Below are 21,227 nucleotides of genomic sequence, written 5' to 3' on the forward strand. Positions count from 1 at the left end.
TAGTGTAGAAATATTTTTCTTCATTTTCAAACAGATGAACTGGTTTTCTGGGTGATGGATGGATGGATGGATGGATGGATGGATTAAAAAAAAAAATCACAAAAAAGAAAAAAAAAGTTCACAGATGAAAGTGGCATGATCTCGCCAATAGGTGGTGCACTTTACGTGTGACTGAACATTCAAATACAAATGTTTGATTTTGTTGGAGGAAAAACGCTAAATATTTATATTTGTAGTCTCGGTATTGAATGTGGTTTGTCCTTAATTGTGATTAAAAGAAGAATTGCCATTTCTTTGCATTTGTTGCATTCTTTCCCGCCCAGATCAAGGGATATCCTTTCCCCACCCTTCCCTTTTCCGCTAAACATCCCAGATTCTACTAATGGAAACGGGCACCGTGGTATAGTCACTGCATTTTCTTAAAAATCCTGTCGTGTTTCTATGTTAATCTTTCATTTAGGCTGTAACCGCGCATGACGTTTCAATTGATCCGTCTCTTTATGTCCTCACACACTCATTTACACCGGGAATGTACTCGCCCCCTCCGCTGAGCATGACGTCATGCTGGGAGTGCGCGCGCTCTTCACGCTACTTTTCGAACACGTTTACGCGCTCACGCGGAGAGACTTCAGTTTTCAGCGGACTGCTGGCAGAAACGCCACTACTGCAGCCACGGATGTAACCAGCCCGTGTTTTCTTTCCTGGACACTGTTTTTCTCTCGCGGACGGAATATTACTTTGTGAATACAAAGATTTGAATTGAGAACTGATTGAAATGGAAAACACGATCAAAGCGGATCACCGCGGTCTGAATCTTCAAACCAGTGGATTTTACTGTGTATTTATATCAAATTCATAATTTATTACTCCTCAAAATCTTTGCGAAGTTACTCCAGTTGTGGGACATGGATCCAGTTGCGAGGAAAATGATCTCGGAGGAGCAAAGCAATCAGTTTAACAAACAAGCTCTCGGGTTTCCTATTGGGATATTAATCCGGTCCCCGAAAAAGCGTCTCGCAACGTTGGGCAGGAAACCAAGCAATGGCTCTCTACAGTAAGTCATGGTTTAAAAAGTAAAGGTGGACCTCTATATCAATACGTGTTCAATCTTTATATTAATGCCGGACCGATAGAAAGCACCGAGACACTGCTAAATAAAGCAAAGACCACATCATCAACACAGGTTTTAACATCTAATTAAACCAATTCAATCTGAAGTCATGGTCCTCCTGGAATAATTTATGAATTAGAAATGTACTTGTATTCTGAACTATTTCACTTTGAATCATGTCAAGTTTATTTCTATAGCGCTTTTCACAACAGACATTGTCTCAAAGCAGCTTTACAGAATTTAACAGTGAAGATAAATGGTGTGTATTTATCCCTGATAAGCAGCCATGGTGACTGTGGTAAGGAAAAACTCCCTTAGATGTTATAAGGAAGAAACCTTGAGAGGAACCAGACTCAAAAGGGGAACCACATCCTCATCTGGGTGACATCAAGAGTGTGATTATAGTCTTTAAACAATACAGAACACTGGAGAGTGAGAACTAACATGAGCACTGGAATGTAAGATTATGAGTAATGTTCTTTTTACAGTCTTATAGAGTCATTTGTGGTTATAAAACTAGGAGCTCCTGAGCAACTCATTAAATAGCTCAACATTTGCGATCATCACAAATCCAACACCAGCTTCTCCATGCCAGAGCCTTTAAACACTCAATGAGGTCCAGTGTCAAAACTCCAGTTGGCACTGGGACGTCTCTAGATGGTTCTGGATGTTTGCGGGGTCGGCATCTACTTCTTTAAACAATCTTCATAAGGTGGGACGTGACTAGGGCTGGAGCAACCTCAGGATGGGCCTTTTAATCATGGACAATATCACCAAGCAGCTTTAATCATATCCAGAGATGGATTTAGATTAATCCTTAAGGAGCAAGGCAGAGGCAATGGTGGCAAGAAAAACTTTGCTTAGATTATGCAGTAGGTAGACACTTTGAGAGACACTCAAAAGGCCACCCATCCTCTTCTGGATGGTACCAGATAGGGAGACTGTAACTCATTACTATACTCCAACTGGATATGAGATTGAAGCAGTGCTCAATGTTCTGGAAAGTGTTTAGGTGATAAGAAACGGTCTTCAGTTGATTTCGCTAGATTTTAGTATCAAGTCAATAATATCAAGGTAAAGTTTTTAACTGTCTGATGGACACTTCATCGAAAGAGGATATGACAATGCGTATTTTGGTGTCTATAATGCAAACTAATGGTTTTTTAAATGTCACAATATTTTCCTTATCACATGATCCACTCCATTTGTTAGTTTTTTTCCCCCCAAATCTGCTGATTTTCTCTCGTCATGAACATAAGATTTTATGATATAGCTCGTTGCCCAAGTTTCGTACTGTACATGTATAATTTAGGGAGAAATAAGGTTATTCACTACTGGCTTTGAAAACAAAGTGCTCTTTGAATGATAGAAGTTCTGCTTATAGTTTCAAGGGATCTGTCTGTGGAATGCTATTAAATCAATGCTGAACCTTTTTTTTTCCTGGAAGCTGTGGAAATGAACATAGTGGTAGAAAGACTTAAAGAATAACCGTCTGCCTCATTTGGGTTTTTAGATCCAACACGTCTGAATGCACGACCCGATCTGCTGAGAGTGCTGGTGTCAGGCAGCCAGCCAGAAGTAAGATCCGACGCCACAACAACAAGTTGGCTACAGTGTTTAACCGGAGTCCGCTTCTGCAGGACAGCAGACCTGGACACCTTGCGAGAAATCTGGAGTTAACAGATGACCCTACTGAGCTGTCCAGTCAACTGTCTGCCCCAGGGATCTTGAAAATATTTGGTAGTGATATCTGCCAAGGGGCTAATTATAAGAGCGTGCTGGCCACGAATCGCTCCAGTGCCAGGGAGCTGGTTAAAGAGGCCCTGGAGAGGTAGGTATTTCTTTCCTTTTATACATTGTTGATTACAGAAAAGTCGTGACTATGGGTAGATTTGCCATTGCACGTGTACCCCTAGTTTAACCTGGTTTACTGTCTAAAATTGTACTTCCATTTCATGCATCAAGTTTTTAAATTGGGTATTTTATGTCATATTAGATTTTTGCATGAGTGAATTGTTTTCTTTTATAGATACTGCCTTGAAAAGGAAGATCCAGATGCATATATCCTCTGTGATGTGATTGGGAAGACTGGGATAGCCCACCAGTGGCAGACAGAGTGCTTGCGGGTCATTGGTGACAACGAGAAGCCACTCATACTGCAGTCCCTTTGGAAACCCAAAGAAGGATTCTGCAGAAGGTTTGAGATCCACAAAAGAACAAATATTGAAGACCGCAATGCCAAAGACAGAGATACAATCACTGCAGGTAATCCATCAAAATGACTTCATGATTTTTCTTACGGTTAGAGGGTACGATTTTGCTACAGATATTCCATCCATTTAAACATGAACCATATCTTAATAATTTTGGGTTAAGTTTCAACTATTGCCCCCTTGCAATCGTATGATTTAAATCTGTAGACTCTTTGCTACTGCTCATCTGCTAGTTAATGTTTGAACAACTGATGCATCTTGCCATTCTGGCGGTCTGTTTTAGGTATTGTAATATCTGTAAGAGTTAATGAATGAATATTGAGTTAACCTTGAGTTTTTTTTTGTTTTTTTTTGAGTATTTAGTTTTATTTTTCACTGCATTGCTCCACATTTGTCACGTTATTATTTGACAGGGAAATAATGGCCGATGTACAGCACACAGCAAAAAATGATAAATTGTGTCAGCTCAGTATTTAAATCAACAGCAATACAGTACTGTGCCTATGGTGTTATAACTGCCATTGTGTTTTAAAGGCTTCTAAGGATAAAGTGGGCAAGATGTTCTCATAGGATAATAATATTCTTGCATGTTAATAATAAATGTATATAACAGTCTGATGGTCAGTACACACATTTGCATTTTGGATACTGGTTTACTCTTTAACCTAATAATTGTTCAATGCAAGGAAAAGTGTTGCAGAACGGTTGCACTGTACATGCACATGCAGAATTACCTCTGGTGTGAAATAAGGTTTATATGCAAATCAGTTGTACCTGTTTTCTGTTAATTACGATTTAATGTTTTAATGGTGACTTTGATAAAGTATCTGGATAATATTATGATGCTCTTTGCAATATTTGTGTGAATATTGCTTGATATGGATTCTTTTTTTTTGTATGCACAAACTGAATTCTGCTGACTGCAGAGAATAGCGATTTCATCAGTCGTAACAGGAAAGATGGACACAGTGTATATCTTAGAAGTATTTCGGCCCATATGATTCAGTCTGAGTATTCTCATTTTGCCTGAGCACCACAAACCTGTCTGCTTTCCTATTCCTGTTTCCTGTACTCTGGAGAATGTTTGCCCCTGTTGTCTTTGGCACAGACCTTAGGCTCCCTGGTGGAGGAGGGACCAGGGAGACAGAGATTGTCACCACCGGTTCTGTGCACAACAGTGTGTACTGACGCCCACTTCCACAGCTGATAACACCCTTGGTGTGAAAGCATAGCCTCTGAACATTCCATGGTTCTTAATGGCCCCAGGGTTAAGCTGAATGGGGTTTGTGTTTGTTCAGTCACTCATTCACACACGGATTATATTAGGTGGAAGTAAAGAGAACTTTTATAGATTTCCTCTACTTCTCTCACTCAAATTGGTATTATTGTTGTTGGTAGTTTCTTCAAAACTGCTCAGAAAATAGTAATGCTGTAATGGTGCTTTAGTTTGATTTCCTCAGATAATCTTGGCCAAGATGAAATGTCTGTTTGGATTTCCTCAAACAACAATAATAGAGTAAAATGATTTTTAAAGATCTGATCATATTTTACAGGTTTCTACCCAAAACCTCTCATTTATCTGAAATATTTTCAGTGATTTGCTTTAAAGTGTTAGAAAGGAGAATCACTACCTCTGATCTAAAATTTCCCTGTCTTTCTGCTATGTTTTACTTCAGGCCTCAATGCTCAAGTCCGAAACCTTCAGAAAGTACATTCAAGAGTCACATCACTGTTTGTGGATGGATGCAGTGGGGATATGGACAGTGTCGGTATCTGGAGGAGCCTGAGCGACATGGACATTTCTGCCATGGGAAAGGAGGCCTGTAGGGTTAATAAAGCAGGGGCTCTGCAGGAGGATCAGGAGGCCGACTTTGACAGGCACTGCCTCAGCACTGAGAAGGAAGAGACAGAGAGCAGTGATGACAACACTACACAGTATTCCATCCACCCTCCATCTGATTTTCCCTACTTTCTTCTCCTTCAAGGTTACAGCCATAGACAAGTAAGCTTTCATTTTCACATTTTTGTAAATCACAATGTACCATGTGTAATGGCTGAATTCAGAGGTATCCATTTGTTAAATCAGGTTGTAAATTTTTCTATAGCAGGAACCTCACTAAATAAATAAAAATGTTTTCTATCAGCATAAACACAAGAACAATCTATAGATTTTGACTTAAACCTTTGACTAGAAAACCCTTTAAAAGGTTGATATGAAAAGAAGCTCTTGCGCTTTTGACTTCAGGAATAGCAGAATGTATTTCTCTGATTAATTGCCACTGTAAACAACCACTATGCAATGAGGGTAATGAAAATATAGCAGAAACTAGCAGATTAATACCATAATGACTAATAGCTTGAGTTTATTGTATGACTGAACCAAGGGTGGGAATGTTGCATGTGATGTCTGAATGAACTGAGGCCAACAGGCATCTGTATGGAATGCAGGTGATAGAGGGCTCCTGGGTTTCACCAATCTCTCTGGGGTGGAAAGCTCAGCTTGAATCACAATAGCTCCCACCATAATTTTTAGTCACACAAACCAAGCTGACTTTTTTTGGCAGAACTCATGAAGGGAATGTTCTCTACGTGTTGGATGTCATGCCAAGATCTAACAGATTACAGGTTTCCCAAAGAATGAATAATAAAGCACCTGCACAAACATATTTTTACCCTCCACAAGCCAATATCCACTACTCCATTACTTCCTCTTTGTTGTTTAAAGAGTACAAAGCAGGATTAACTTTTTACTATAAACTTAACCACCTATGTGGTTGCTATTAATTTGTTTGATAGCAAGTTAAGCGCTGTAATTTCCAGACTGAAGCCAAGCCTACTTCCAGATGAAGGAAATAGTCACTGCACTGTTTGTTCTTCATAGTGAATGCTGCTGAGTATGCAAAACAGTGTGTGGGTTTGTGTGAGTTGATATGGGTGCGTGTTGCTCCGAGAAACTGGTCAGAGTTACTTTTTAACACAAAACTTATTGGCGATGTATTCATGCTTGCCATAAAGTGTTTGTTTGACCTTGCTGAATTTGTTATACTCTGATTTAGTGTGTGTGTGTGTGTGTTGTCTGAAGGCTGATCTTACTGTAAATAAGAGTTAACATTCCAGAAGGATAAGCCACACTCTTACCTGTAATTTTGTTGCAGGTAGCCTTAAGTACTTAAACTGAGGTCAGTTCAGTGTGGGACACTAAATACACGATGAGATCATTTATGAATAGTGTTATGTGATTTATGTTGTTAAGATGTGATAGATAGATAGATAGATAGATAGATAGATAGATAGATAGATAGATAGATAGATAGATAGATAGATAGATAGATAGATAGATAGATAGAAGGCTATAATTTCAAGCTTTTTGCAGAAAGTTTATATAAAAGTCTTTTGGATCTGGTTCTCTCTAGGACTTTGTGATTTACCTGATGAGTGGAAAAAGCTTTGTGTTTGGCTGTTGTCCTGGACATGGTGAAGATGGAGAACAGCTGAAGGTGGATGTGGTGCTTTATGCCCCTGATGTGCTCCCTCAGCACTGCTGTGTGCATCACCTGGATGTTTCCAGAACCCAAACTGAGTGTAGCAGGAGAACTCCAACCATGCTAAAGCCTCTCAATGGAGCTTCTGTAACCCACAACGGTGTGCAGTTGAAGGGTGAAACTGAACTTTTTCCAGGTGACCTAATAGGCTTGGGCCAGCATTACCTTTTCATGTTTAAGGACCCCACAGCATCTGACATTCAGTACTTACCTACATGGATGGCCAGTCTTTCTCCCCCAGCTTCAGCCTCATCTTGTAATTCCAGTAGTTCCACTGTCAGTAGGCACAGGACCAGTAGGAGGGTCCCAACCTTCTGGAGGGATGCAGACAAGAGGGTGCTTTCTCTTAATTATGAACTGCACCAAGAGGACCAGGTGCTGGAAAAGATTCTCACCATGGTGAACCCTAAAGGACCAGAGCCCAAGCTCATTCCAGCTTTCCTGCTGTGTATGTGCATTCAACATTCAGCTGCTAGATGGGAAATGGCAAACCTCCGTAAACTGTTGTTGAAAATTGCAAATCAGATCCAGCTTGCCATGTGGGTGAGTGAATTTATAAAACATAAGAAAACTTTAAAATTCACTATATGTTGTAGATGGAATTTGTATGCTTTGTATTGTAAGTGTTTCATAACAAAACAGTAAACTTTAGCTTTGTTTTTCTTTTCTCTCACAGGAGAGGACAAAAGAGCTTACAGAGCTTCAGACAGACAAGTGAGAGCTTTTTTATTTTTTGCTTTTAATCACTGCTAGAGACACATTTCCTAAGCCACTGTTTTGCATTCATCATATGATTAGAGCATGTGCCTCAGTAATACATCAGTCTAGCACAGAGCTACTTTTCAGTTTCAATCATTTACCATCACAGGTAAATTAAATAGACTTCTTGGTCATGTCTTTTCTTTTAACTAAAGAACTAAAAGTCTGTGTCTCTTTAAATGCAAACACAGGGTTTGTTTCTTCACCCTTTTCCTCTTTTTACTGCATTCAAACCCAATATACAGCTCACTCTTCTATCACGCCATCAAGGCTGTATTTTACTACTCACTTATCTTGATTTTTACTATGTAGTCTACAGTAAGTTGGTTTTATGAAGGTACAATAGTTTTCTTGTTTATGCTGCAGTGGCACTGGACAGCAAGAGATGGAGGCAATTTGTCAGCAGAGCATGGCTGAGCTGATCCCAGGTCTGCAGTCACTTGCGTTATGGATGACCAACTCCATTGAACTGTTGCATTTCATTCAGCATGGGGTGCCCCTGCTCCTCCCATGGACACAACAAGACGAAGAGCGAGATAAAGGTAATTTTTCCTCCTATTCCCAATTCTACCAATTTTTTTTTTTAAATAAAAAGATAAAAATATAAATTTTACATGAATAAATTCAAGGGTTTAAAAAGTACATGTTTTGCTTACCTTTCAGATTCTAATTGTACAGTGCAATTGAGAAGTTTTTATTATTTTCTTTTTTACCATTATGCTTTTTTGCTTTTTTTAATGGTTTACTTGAAACAGTCTTCCTGGTTATCTTAAAAAACATTTTGTAGAAACATTTATAATACTTTCCTATTGATGTGCATTGTGTGCCCTCAGTTTTGGCAGTTTTATAGAAATATGAGGTGTAAGAAGAATGCCAGCATGATAGTTGCTTGGTTAAATAAAAACAGAAATGAGCATGAGTTCTGCTGGTTTGGTAATAAAACAGCATGACTAGGGACTTACACTGTGTCACATGCATTAAGGAACAGTGAAATAGCACTGTTGTTTACTGACAATTTTACTGAAATTGTAGTGTTTGATTATGCATGTTGTAATTTTGATAAGATACTGTTGCACTAATCTGGTACCAAAAAGTGTTTAATATATTGCATTTTATAATCTGAACCTGTAGAAATGTTCTCTATGAAACTAATTCTATGTATGTTGCTCTTCATAGAATTGTTAAATTCTCAGATCTTGTCTACACGTACTGCCAGTGAGGAGGCCATGACTGTCCTAGAAGAAGTCATCATGTTTACTTTCCAGCAGACTGTCTACCATCTTACAAGAGTAAACGCACACTCATACACAAAAAACTTAATCACTTTCATGCTCATACAGACCTTTCTATTTGCCATTCTACCTTAAATCATTTACCACAATACGTCCCATATAGCCAGATTGGATAACAAGACACTGCATAAGTGTGTGAGATTTTCTCTTTTTAAATGAAAAACAAATGCATATTGTCTTTAATACTTTCAAGGTTATAATTCATTGCACAATATTTCCTATATTCTGCTTTCACTTTCATATTACATTCTATTTCAAACAGAAATTAGATTAATTCATACTCAGGTTACTTTTGTCAGTATTGAATGAATATTGTTATAATGTTTAAAAGTTAAACATACTTAGCAGTACCTACAGGCTAAACAAAAAGTACAACAAACTCCAGTTCCATGATGTTCAATGTTCCAGCCACACCTGCACTGTAGTGAGAAACACTTGCTTTAACAGGACAATGGAGTCTGGTTCTGCCTATACAGCCACACAAATACCAATCCTGAACAGATGCTTCCTGGAAAAGATTTTATTTATTGCTGAAAACATGAGCACCCTTCTCTAGTACAAATGTGGCTGCAACATTTTTTTCTATGCTGCCTGTTCTCTCCAGAGTGGTGAGACATGTAACGTGGTGAAAGTGAACAGGAAGGACAGAGTGGCTCATCAGTCGTGTGCTTTTCAGTTAATGGGGAAGCAGCTGTGGCCTGTGAACATAAAGCAAAGCAGTGGCTTGAGTCTGTTTCCTGCTCAAAAAGAGTTACAGTCAGTATAGAAAACTGGAAACAATTACAGTGCTCTGTGGTTAATGGTCTCCTCAATGTGACAAAATGTAAGTGATATAGCTAAGGAAAATTAGGCCTGCTTCAATGTAATTTTAATGTGTACAGACAATTTGAGTAAAACTGGGCTTAGGCCATATTGTATAAACCAGCTGCCAGGATATTATAGTGTTAGTAATTTCTGTCAGAGATGTTCATCTTGGTGATAACACCAGTAACAGTGGTTACAAAAAGTTGAAAAACATCATATATCACATGCTTGTATTTTTTTTTTTTTTTTTGCTGATTTACCTAAATGTAGCCACTTCTCTTTTGAATTAAATGTAAGTAGTGTGTCAAGTCTAGCTTTATGATGGATGATACCTCAAGGGACAGGAGGAATCTAGAGTCATTGTGATTTTGATAGCGTTCAACCAGACACTGGTTGTGCTCTTGTAGTGCTCTTAGACAAAGACAAAGAAATTTGCCATCAAAATGGAAGTGATGGTTTATACAGAGCCATGTATAAAAAAAAAATAAAAAAAAGGATAATTAGGACACTGTCAACTATGCTTTATTGCGTTATTGTCACAGACAGGCTAAGTTTCCCTCTCTATCTTCAGTGTTCTTTGCAGCAGGTCAAAACACTACTTTCAGAAATTAATGGGATCAGAGTTAAAAAAAGTCTCAAAAACAGACTTTTACTCAAGGGTTTTGTTATAGGCCAAGCCAAACCACTATGTGCGATACCCCCTGTGTTTAAACACAGAACTTCCCTTCATGTTTCCTGTATACTTTGAGATTTTCCTCCCATGGGAACTATATGAATTCTACTTAGTTTCAATCACTTTTGCTGCTGCATGAACAAAATACCTCTAGGGTTTCATTTGTTTGTCTGCCATTAACTTTGTATGCTTTGTTTGCTACAATGACTGTTATCTTTTATCTGTGAATGTAATCATTAGGTCAGTGGGGTATGTACAAGAGTCTGGGAGTAGCATCTTATCTTGTCAACTCCCAAGACTTTTAGTGGTGCTAACAATGGGCTGTCGTGGCTGAGACATTTCCCTGAGCCGCCCCAATCTGTACTCTGAAAGGAAGCTTGCTTGTGCCGTGTTTCCTGTGGGCTAAGATAGAATATACAATGCCTGGAGTAGATTTTGCATCATATTGCACCGCTGAGAATTGTGATATAGAATTATCTGGTACATTCAGTTTTAGTACAGTTATTTTTTTCGATTGTTTGTATGCTGTTGTTTGACTGTAACATTGGAGTTCTTTAGTTAAATTCCCAATCCTTTCATTTTCTCTGGCAGCAGCTCTGACTGAATGTCAGGTACAGGGCAAATAAATTCATTTCTTTAGTTACAATGTACACAGGGACTTACATGGCCGATGCTCCACATTACTAGATAATATACCAGATGTTATACAGCATGAAACTGTATCCTCTGTTCTCTTGTATTTTTGCAGAGATTGTATTCAGTGTTACCTGGATTGCTCGACAGTAACCCTTTCTCTGAGAATGCACAGTTGCACATGCCTGTCGGTGTCAGCAATGTCCTGGATGTCCTTAAGGAGGCTTTACAGCTGCTCAACACCTTTGAGGTGCACTCAGAGATATCCTCACAACTCATGGCCTATCTGTTCTTCTTCACCAATGCCTCACTCTTCAACATTTTAATGGAAAGAGGTGAGCTCTGTCTAGTGCACAACATTGTTATAGTCTGTTATAGACTGTCACAAGACTAATCGGTAATAGCTAGGTATTTTAAGATTTTAGGTACAACATTGAGGCAAATGATACATTTTTAGTTTTGACTGTGTATTTTAGGGTTTATTAATGCTAGTGTGAGTGTTTGTGCAAGCATGCTTTACTGATCCCTGAGGTGACAATTCTTTTCATAGCAGTATCAGGCACATGCATTTACAAGGACACATATAATCATACAACATGTAAATAATTAGAGAAATTAATAAGAAAAAACAATAAGTAATGACAAAGTAAAATGATAATAGTTGAAAAGTGGAAGTGAATGAAGAGATGTAACCAACTGACTAGTGTCAAAATGAACAGTGATAAAGTAAAAAGTATTTATATGTGAATTTGGATATTTTTAAAGGTTCAGGAGGTGGATTTTACCAGTGGTCCAGAGGAGTACAGATCCGAGCCAACCTAGATTTGTTGTTGGACTGGACCCAAAGTATTGGATTGGGCGACCTGGCAGCAGAGTTCTTCCAAAAGCTGTCCTCAGCAGTTAACCTGCTGGCCACCCCTAAGGAGAATTTACTACAGGTCAGAACTCATGCACTTTGGGTAAAAATATTGTTTCACCTAAATAAACCATAAATGCTCTAGTCCATGTGATTTAAATTTATAAATAATATGAAAATTTACTTAAAATGTCTGCTTGTTAGTAGTTGGCCACTAATCATATTTTAGGAACCCTACTTCAAGTAGACTTTATAATCACTTGTACAAACCTCTTGAGACTTGTGTCTTGTATATACAAAGATAGTCACATGCTTCACTGACCATGTAGCACCAACGAAGTGACTTATTTATGGTTTGAGTCATAGTATGACATAATGGTGTGGTTAAATCTGATAACAAAGTTTATACATACTTATTTTCTTATGACTAAACACACTCTGAACACTACTCATATGACAATAAAAATGGCAAAGCTAAGACGAGAATGTATTGATGTCATCTGACTGATACTCTAGAAGGCGTGCCGTGGCATGTTGTTTGTGTAGTTTCTCATAAAGGCTTGGGAAAATTTGATGCGAGTGATGCAATTAAATATTGCTCATGCAGCTAATTAATTCGTTTCTCTGTTGTGAAAACAGATCGGAAAGAACACTGACGTGGTGGAACAACACCTGAATTAAATACTTTACAGACACTAACATGTAACAGTGACATGATTTAGTTTAAACCTGTTTCCTTTGTAAGTGTGTTCAAGAATTATAGGAAGTGATCATGTTTTAAAGGACCACACAAAAGTTACAGTGTGTCACCAGGACACATCCGTGCTATAACAGATTTACAGGGGTTGTCAGATTGCTTTATTTTCTATAAGGAAGTGATGGCATTGAGGTGCCAGGGTGGGGAAAGAAATGAGCTCATAATGTGATTGACCTCGACTCTTGTGTACTGTATGTAAAAAAAACAAATGACTAATCGTGTCCTGACATTTAAGCTCTTTAGATTTTGTTTTACGGCCTTAGGGCATGAATCTAGGTGGAATGTCTAAAAAACAATTATGTTACAAATTCATGAATGATGCTGGCCTGAACCTTTTGTACTCATTTAACACCTGACATAACCTGTTAATGTTTAGCGCAAGACTACATTTGCAGGTTGATCTATGCCATCTCACATGTCACTGAACATAACCCAGTATTGCATATCAGCAGAAGCTGACTTGCTGAGCTCAGAAAAAGAAAACAGTTGAGTGGGTCAGTTGCTAGGAGGCTGACTTTAAGTGTTCCACCCATGTAGCTTGGGCATTTTGTGGTTTGCCTATAATCCAGCAATCTGCTCAACCACTTACACTTCACCATTTTCCCATCTGCTTTTTTAAACCTGCCATCCGTTGCCACTCTTTAGCAATGATTTGCTGAGATTTAGACAAAGCTCCTCTCCGTTCTTTTGCTGTTTAATAATGTTTTATATATTAGAAAGTACAACATTCTCTACACAAATCTCAGTCCTAAACGGACCCTAAACAGCATATAAAAGTAAACACATAGTTGCTCCTAAAACAGACAAAGGAAAATACTATCTATGCATTTATTAGTTACTTAGGCTGTCAGGTATAAGTACTTACCATTTACATTCATCTGAAAATGTAGGTACTCAATTATTTATCTACAATTAGAGCACATGATTAAAGCTTCTTCACAACAGTCTCCCTTCTGTCTGCTGACTGGCATTAGTGAAAGGGAGTTTTTTTCCTCAAGAGACCTCTGATGAGTTGGCATGTTGAGGCAACTTCTCCTCACAGAATTGTGCCCCAGTCATCACCCTGTCTGTTTTTATTCAGCACAGACCTTTGAACACTCCCTAAAACATTGTGACCTCAATTTGTTTTGTGTCTTTGTGCGAGTTGTATATGGCAAAGAAAAATGTTTGGGTGATTGCAGATAAGCAATAGAACATTGGTAGAAGGAGAGGGTGGTAAATAAAATGGGTTGAATGCTTTCTTAAGCATTGCTTTTAATTTAACATTCTTCATCTTCATGTATGTCTGTATGTAGACCTCTTGGGTGTCTCTTAGAACTGAGTTCCCTCACCTTAATCCAGCGCAACTTCACCATATGCTGAGAGAGTACAACTCCAGCAAGGCCTGCCCCTTAAGCTGGTCCCCCTCCCCAGAGGAAGCAGAATCTGCACTCCAAACCTGTGAGTCCAACAACACACACACACACACACACACACACACACACACACACACACACACAAAGAACTAAACTGAACTGAAACTCATACAAACTCACTTAACTGTGTGTTACTGAACTGTTACAACACACAGTCTCCAACACACACTCAATACTCATTTCAATTCATACACATTAATGTCTACAGCACCACCCATATTATCATACAATTATATTATATCTGTTTACATGCTATTTTTCACACCCCTCGATTGCTGCTCTTGCTGTTTTGCACAATATTGTGCTTAGGTTTACAAGTACACACTTTTATACGTTTTATACGTTTATAGTTCTCTTTTTGTCCATTGTACTGTATAACATATGTTTTGTGTTTAGTGTATCTGTCCTACACTGTCTCGTATTGTCTGTTTGCACTGCCTTTTGTCTTGCAATGTTTGCACTAGGTTGCATATGATGCACTTTATTTGGCTAGGACAACTTATTTTAGTCCTTAGCTCTGTGTTCTGTTATGCAGCTCTGTGTTGTGTGATGTAGCTCTATGCTGTTTTATGTAGCACCAGGGTTCTGGAGAAACGTTGCTGCGTCAGCTATATGGTTGAAATGACAATAAAAGTTTATTGACTTGGCACATGCAAACACACACACCTGTGCCAATGTGGTCTAGAATGCTAAGTGCCAACGGACAAGGTCCTGTTTCTCTTGTGTTTTACTCAGTCACTATTTGTACTATGTGATTTTTTTTTCAATTGGGTGCCTGATAAGCTAACTCTGTCATTGTCTTTTGGGGTGGCACATTGCTGATGTCCCAGAGTACCTCTCAGAGCAGTACTCCACTGGTATTTATGTATATTATAGAAACTGCTCATTTTCCATATTTGTTTTTCTTGTCCCTTGTGTACGAACATGTAATCATCTTCAGAAAAATGTCATAAAAGCCTAGGAAGCAACAAAAACTCCAGTTTAGCTAAGACTCAATAGCTTATGCCAATTACATATTTTATTGTGTAATGCAATCATTATAAGTTAATACATAATTGATTATTGTTAGCACTTATCCTGATCCTTTATTATTTATAATCTTCATTTCTAGCTGAAATTCTGGAGTGCTTTGACAATCATCCTCCACTCATCCTGCCCAACAGCAACTTTCACTTGGAACTGGGGAAGACTATCAAAGAGCTTGCTTTCTTGTCTCATCTTAATAGCCTGCAGGAGTTTATCCACAGCCAATCTATTAACCAAACACCAAATGAACTACATTCAGTGCAGGTACCGCCTACTCTTCAAGCTTTTTATAAATTTCACGCTGGGATGTGGCCTGTAATTAATGTGCTTTTTACATTTACTCCATTAAACTAGGACAACAGCAATGACCCAATGAAAGCTACACAGATAAATTCCCCATCTAGCTCAGAAGTGGAGTGCCACGGGTCTACCAAATCCACCAGTCCAATTACTCAATGTGGTTTTATATCAGAGTCTGCCTCGCCTTCTCAGCTCAGGGGCTTACACAATGCTCTAGGTTCTTATGAAGCACACTTATCTCAAAAGCTAAAGAGCCTGGAGCTCCAGAACAGCCTGCCTGGGGAAACAGACCTGCGCTCACACAAGAGTCTGGCCTTGGACCCGTCCTGCTTACTTACCCCACCCAACACACCCCAAGCACTGGAGCTCTCTGAACTTGAGGCGAGTCTACAAGAAGAAGCAACAAACTATGCCAAAGGTAACCAATTTCATAGCAACTGTACACAACTTATACAATACATAGAGCTCTGAAAAATTTAATGTGTGTTAGAAGACAAGTAGTTATAGCAATTTCTCAAATCTATGATCTACAGAATGAGGATAGGAATACTATTGCAAGAAACCATGAGCAAGCACTTGACCTCAGCCCTCTGCTGGGTGAACAATTTATATAAACGACTTAAGGAATGGTTTCTTCAACATTCCTCTCGGCACACTTCTCTATGGATAACTAGCTGGACTGGAAAGAGAATGCGTGAGGCATGTTCTCTCTGTGGGGTGTGCTTCAAGTTCAAAGGATGGGCCATCTCCTCCCTAGGTCTATTGATTTTGGCAGCCAGAGTGGTGAGGTCACGCAGAGATGTGGGGGTGGATGCAAATGTGGAGTTTTGTATGAACTGGCTCTGATTGGTGTTATTTTTGAAAAGGCAAAGAGGAAGGCATGAGGAATGAGCCTAATTAGCTCCTGTCATCATGGGTTGGGCTTCTCCACCTCTTTGATTTAGTGCATTCCATCACATTAGGACCAATAGTGTGCACAACAAGCATTGGCATATGGAATCGGTACATGTGGCACAGGTGTTCTTGTAATAAAATTTTTTAAAAGAGGTGATATATTTAATAGATAAGTCAGAATTGTTCCTTTCTGTGTGCTTGGCGTTTCAGTAAAACTCAGGTTTTTTCAGTATGTCATAAAAACCTGAAAATTATAGGCCATTTCCACAACACACATTTAAGCATTTCATGTCTGTGGTGCATTCTCATGAGCAGTTTAAGCTCTGATGTTTAAGCTCTAAAGTCTGATGGAGGAAGTATGTGTCTGTAAACTTTCAAAAATAATTATTGTTCAGACTTTATCAGCACTAATTAGGTTTATTATTTATTGTGCTAGTTACCTCAAATATATAGATATGAATAAACAAGTTAATCATCTATTTACTTCATCTTTTGTCTTATCTTTGTAGACTGACTCTGGATTCCTTAAACTAAACATAGGTACCTGTTTAGCACCAGTGATTTCTTAACACGTTAAAGCTATTTTGGTAGTTGGGTTAATCTTATAATCTGAAGTAAGATCTACAGAGAGGTGGTGATGTCAGGAGAGAAAAGAGCAGTGGATGAAGCGTCATGGGAATTTACAGTCGAGTTGCTGGGTGGAATCTTAATCGGGACAGCCATTGTTTGGGGTCCTGGTCCGGGGTCTGAAAGGTTTTAGGAGGTGGGGTGTTACTGTTGCTGCTGTGGTTGTGCTGTGATGGGGGAGGTACGTCAGATGCACAGGAGAGCATCCAGAGAAGGAGCAGTTTCATGCTCTTATGTTGTGAGCATGTGATCATTGATCTGAATTTTTTTATGACTTTTGAACCAATCTAACATTTTGTATATTAGCAACTTTTAACACAAATTAACAAATTTAACAAAGAATACTTCCAATAAAATGAAAATGAAGCTATGAGCTTAATGTACTGACGTCAACTCATTCCAGTCTCTTGACAGAAAATTAAAGGCCGTCTTTTTTTAATCAAAGGGTTTACATCAAGACAGCTGAAACAAATTACAGCTGATGCATTGCTAGTTAAACATTAAAACACATGAAAGACCTGTAATGTACCTATTTGTGATTGTGCTATTTTGTAGAGGATGTTCTTAGAAGAAATGGAGATGGAATGAAAGAAATAGAAGAGGACGAGGACAACCGAGATGAAGTGTTCACAGTAGAAGTGTCAAGAGGACCTCGTGGCCTTGGCCTAGCAATGGTGGATGGACTGGTGAGGAAAAAAAAACATTTCCCTGTTCTGTCTTCTTAAAACCCATCCTATTTGGCAATTGTTATATCTTTTACTCTATAAGTTCGGTTGCTATGAGAAGGAGCAAAGACACAATAGGGACAACTAAAATAAAAAAGAAATCCTTAAAAATGTGCATGAAAATGACTGCATTACAGATTTCTACTGAATTTTCCTGCACTGAAGCCTACCTTCTGTATGCTGAAGTCTGGATTCTGGTTTGTCTTAATCTAAATTGTCTGATTTCCTTTTATAATTTAAAATTTTGGCATTGGGAATGTGGTTATAAATCATTGCTTATAGCTGAAACTTTTATTCATTTTTCAAAAACAGATTTGATATCCTAGCAGCATAATCTTACTGTAATAAGATCTTTTTATGGCTTGCTACCATGTGGAGCCCTGAAAACATAATTATCCTATTATCTAATTACGTTCATGTCATTAATACTTTATAACTAACTTTGCTGAGCTTTGATCACCTAAGTTATGTTTTTGTTTTTATTTTTTATTTTTTTTAAATAAAGGATAAGTAATTTGATGATGGAGACCCCCTGGCAACACACTTTTTCACAATAATTAAATATCTGAGTCTTTGAACTCTGTGCAACTCTGTGTAAATCTTGGCTGTTCAGCAGGTGTTTTGCTTAAAATTCATTGCTGTCTCCATTCGGTTGCTATAATGGTCTCATATGAATGAATCTATAGGGATACATTGTTTAGGTTACTCACTCTGTTTGAAATAGCTCATGCAGGAGTATTGCTTAGAGGTGTGTGGTGGGGCCCAGGCTTTAGAGGAAATTGCTCAACAGAAGGTAAATGGCTTTGTTTCGGCCTTGCCAAGAATCTTTTGAAATTACTAATGTTCGATCTTGATTTAGTGAGGGGGTCCCCTGCTGTTCGCAGAATGTCTAGTCATTTGGTGACACATGCAATATATTGGAGACAACGATATGACCTGCTGATGACTCTTGTTTAATTTGTTTGCGCCTATGTTGTGTGTCATCTAACTTTAGAAATCTCCACTGGGAATAAATGGGATCTACATAAAGTCAGTGGTGCCAGGCTCGCCAGCTGATCAGTGCCAGAAGCTCAGGCTTGGTGATCGTATCCTGGCTGTGAACGGAGTCAGTCTTGTAGGCATGGACTACCGGGTGTAAGTATTTTCTCGCACTTACTTACGCAGCCAACACTGTTTATTGGAAGCATCTTCACAAAAGTTGTTACATCGAATGTCATTTTTGCATTGGTATGTTTAATCAGGAAGATAATAAGCCTGGAAAGCAAGACACCAGGTAATAGACAGGAAACACAAAGTAAGTTGCAGAAAGCAGGTCACCAAAAGTGATTAAAAAAATTCCATAATAATATCAATATAACAAGCAAGAATTTCAGCCATTCTTGTCAAATTAAAATGAATCAAAAAAAGAAGCTACAAAGATTTCAGTTTGAGGTTTCACCATTTTATGAAGCAGTTCCTAATGCCTAGTTTCCATGCAGTAAAATAACACTCATCCTCTGTATCTGTTTTTTTTTCCCCTAGTGGCAGGGAGATCATCAGAAATTCAGGAGATTCTCTCCGGTTGCTAGTAGCCAAAAGTGAAGTCAGCAGCAGTGGCAGAATTGCCAGCACCAGATGCTAAATCAGTGGGAGAAAATCCTGTTTCCACTGATGGTTTTCAGAACAAATTCTTGGACTTTTGTTTCTTCTAGCACCAAAATCACACACAATTTTTTTTCCAAGCTGCTTTTGTTTTTAAACCAGTTTTACTGGGAGTATGGTAATACAGTCATAGTAAATACAGGCATAGTAAGTACAATATTTATAAGACAGTTTTTTTATTTGGACGTCATTTGTATTTTTGACCATTTCTATTTACACCAATCAGGCATAACTTTATGACCACTGACAGGTGAAGTGAATAATGCTGATCATCTCTTCATCATTAGTCATTTTGTCCTCAAAGATGATGTGTTAGAAGCAAGGAAAATGGGCAAGCGTAAGGAGTTGTGCTGTGTTCCCGGGCTGCAGTGGTCAAAATCTTTAAAAAGTGGTCAGAGGAAGGAACAGTGGTGAACCGGTGACATGGTCATGGGCGGCCAATGCACGTGGGGAGTGAAGGCTGGCCAGTGTGGGTCAGATCCAACAGACGAGCTCCTGTAGCTCACATTGTTCAAAATGTTAAGGTTGTTAATGCTTGATGGGTCAGGACTGTTTTGGCAGCAAAAATGGTCCAACACAATATTAGGCAGGTGGCCACATGTTATGCCTGATTTGTGTAGATGCATCTGTATACCAAATAATTTAAAACCAGTGTAGTGAGTTTCTCCATTAAATGCAGCAAGTTTCAGTTTGGCCTGGAAATGGTTCTGTATGCTGAGATTTTATCCTGATGTTTGCATGCTTTTTTTAAAAAAAATTTTAATATCAGTTACCAAAACACGTATCCTACCTATGCAGACAAATATACACAATATTATAGTAATGAAATGATAATGAAATCAATGAAAAAGAATGTTATGTTTAGTATATGTAAGCCAAAGTCTGGCTTGTACCAAGTGCTGCTTTTAAATTGTTCTGGTCAGAGCAAAGTATTTCTATTGAATTTGCTTAAAGCCATGGATCCCTTTTCCAAGAACCAGTCTTGTCTGTTTCACAGCAGACATTAATGAGCATTATGTGATTCATTTATTAGTATTTTTTTCTCAGTGCCAGAGGAACAGTGTTACATCAGCATTATTGATATGAAAGAAACGTTGTTTATTTGTGATATTTATGTTCTTTTTTTATTCTATGTAAAATGTACATGTAAAATAAATATTGCTTGTTTTTAAAATGCTTGAATATATATTATATATAAAAAGATGTCTTGATTTACATTTACATCTGCTATGTGGTTCATGAAGTCAGAAACGCCATTAGAGTCTTGGAATACAATTCGAACCATTTCAGGCTATCATTTTTAACTTTATGGTATGTTTACATTTTTGAAAAAGAGCACTCCTGGAGAAAACACCCAGCTCTGCTGAACCTATTTAGCCCCGAGATGGTTTACGAATTAGAGAAAAATAAAGTTATGCTCCACTGTGGGAGCATGAAAGAGGATTACAGCCTTGTGCCTTTCCAGTGGAGATTTGGAGAAGAAGTGTGCCAAGGGTGTGTCTCCCTATGCTGTACCATTTATAGAACCTTGTGGTTTCCACCGCATCACTCACAGCTTTAAACTCCAGTTACACCACGTGACTAACGTACCACACTTCTGCGGAATGCTCTGAGATGGCGATTAGACAGGCTTTCTGTTTAATGGCTGCCTCATGGGTATCAGCAAGCTGATGGTTTGTGGTTTATATCAGTGTACTCTAAGACATCAGATTAGAGTAAATTATTAGATTAGCCTATACTATTTAAACTGTTTAAAACCTCCATTTTTAGTGACTGTCAGACACTTGCATTTTTGTTCCATTAACACCATCACAGTTTATGATCCATCCATAAGTAATATTTCCAGATGATAGTAAAAACTCAGGCAGTATACAGACAATAAAAAGTCCAACACAATGGAAGCAGCCTGACACCCATTGGAGGAAACAGAAAATGTAATCTATATTTACTTTTTTTTAA

At 38.4% G+C, this 21,227-nt stretch overlaps 1 protein-coding gene across 1 annotated transcript; it reads left to right on the forward strand.

The window, feature by feature from the left end:
* Positions 1-415: 415 nt before the first annotated feature.
* On the forward strand, positions 416-20,442 carry si:ch73-281f12.4 (Ras-associating and dilute domain-containing protein-like). The gene is made up of 16 exons (XM_046865690.1): positions 416-1,054; positions 2,625-2,942; positions 3,141-3,376; positions 5,001-5,326; positions 6,738-7,409; positions 7,543-7,580; positions 7,992-8,167; positions 8,802-8,914; positions 11,143-11,362; positions 11,793-11,965; positions 13,936-14,080; positions 15,167-15,345; positions 15,436-15,799; positions 17,458-17,588; positions 18,622-18,761; positions 19,149-20,442. Exons 1-16 carry the CDS (start codon positions 906-908, stop codon positions 19,246-19,248), a joined length of 3,480 nt encoding a protein of 1,159 aa, XP_046721646.1. The 5' UTR covers positions 416-905; the 3' UTR covers positions 19,249-20,442.
* The last annotated feature ends 785 nt before the right edge of the window (positions 20,443-21,227 follow it).

The sequence above is a fragment of the Silurus meridionalis genome, chromosome 14 (genome assembly GCF_014805685.1).
Source record: "Silurus meridionalis isolate SWU-2019-XX chromosome 14, ASM1480568v1, whole genome shotgun sequence".
In the NCBI taxonomy this organism is placed as follows: Eukaryota; Metazoa; Chordata; class Actinopteri; order Siluriformes; family Siluridae; genus Silurus; species Silurus meridionalis.

Bases quoted from the DNA above. Each gene is read 5' to 3' on its own strand.
- si:ch73-281f12.4 (XM_046865690.1), top strand. From the start codon at position 906: ATGGATCCAGTTGCGAGGAAAATGATCTCGGAGGAGCAAAGCAATCAG. The intron at 5,327-6,737 runs GTAAGCTTTCAT...GGTTCTCTCTAG, and splicing joins AAGGTTACAGCCATAGACAA to GACTTTGTGATTTACCTGAT. The intron at 15,800-17,457 runs GTAACCAATTTC...GCTATTTTGTAG, and splicing joins AGCAACAAACTATGCCAAAG to AGGATGTTCTTAGAAGAAAT.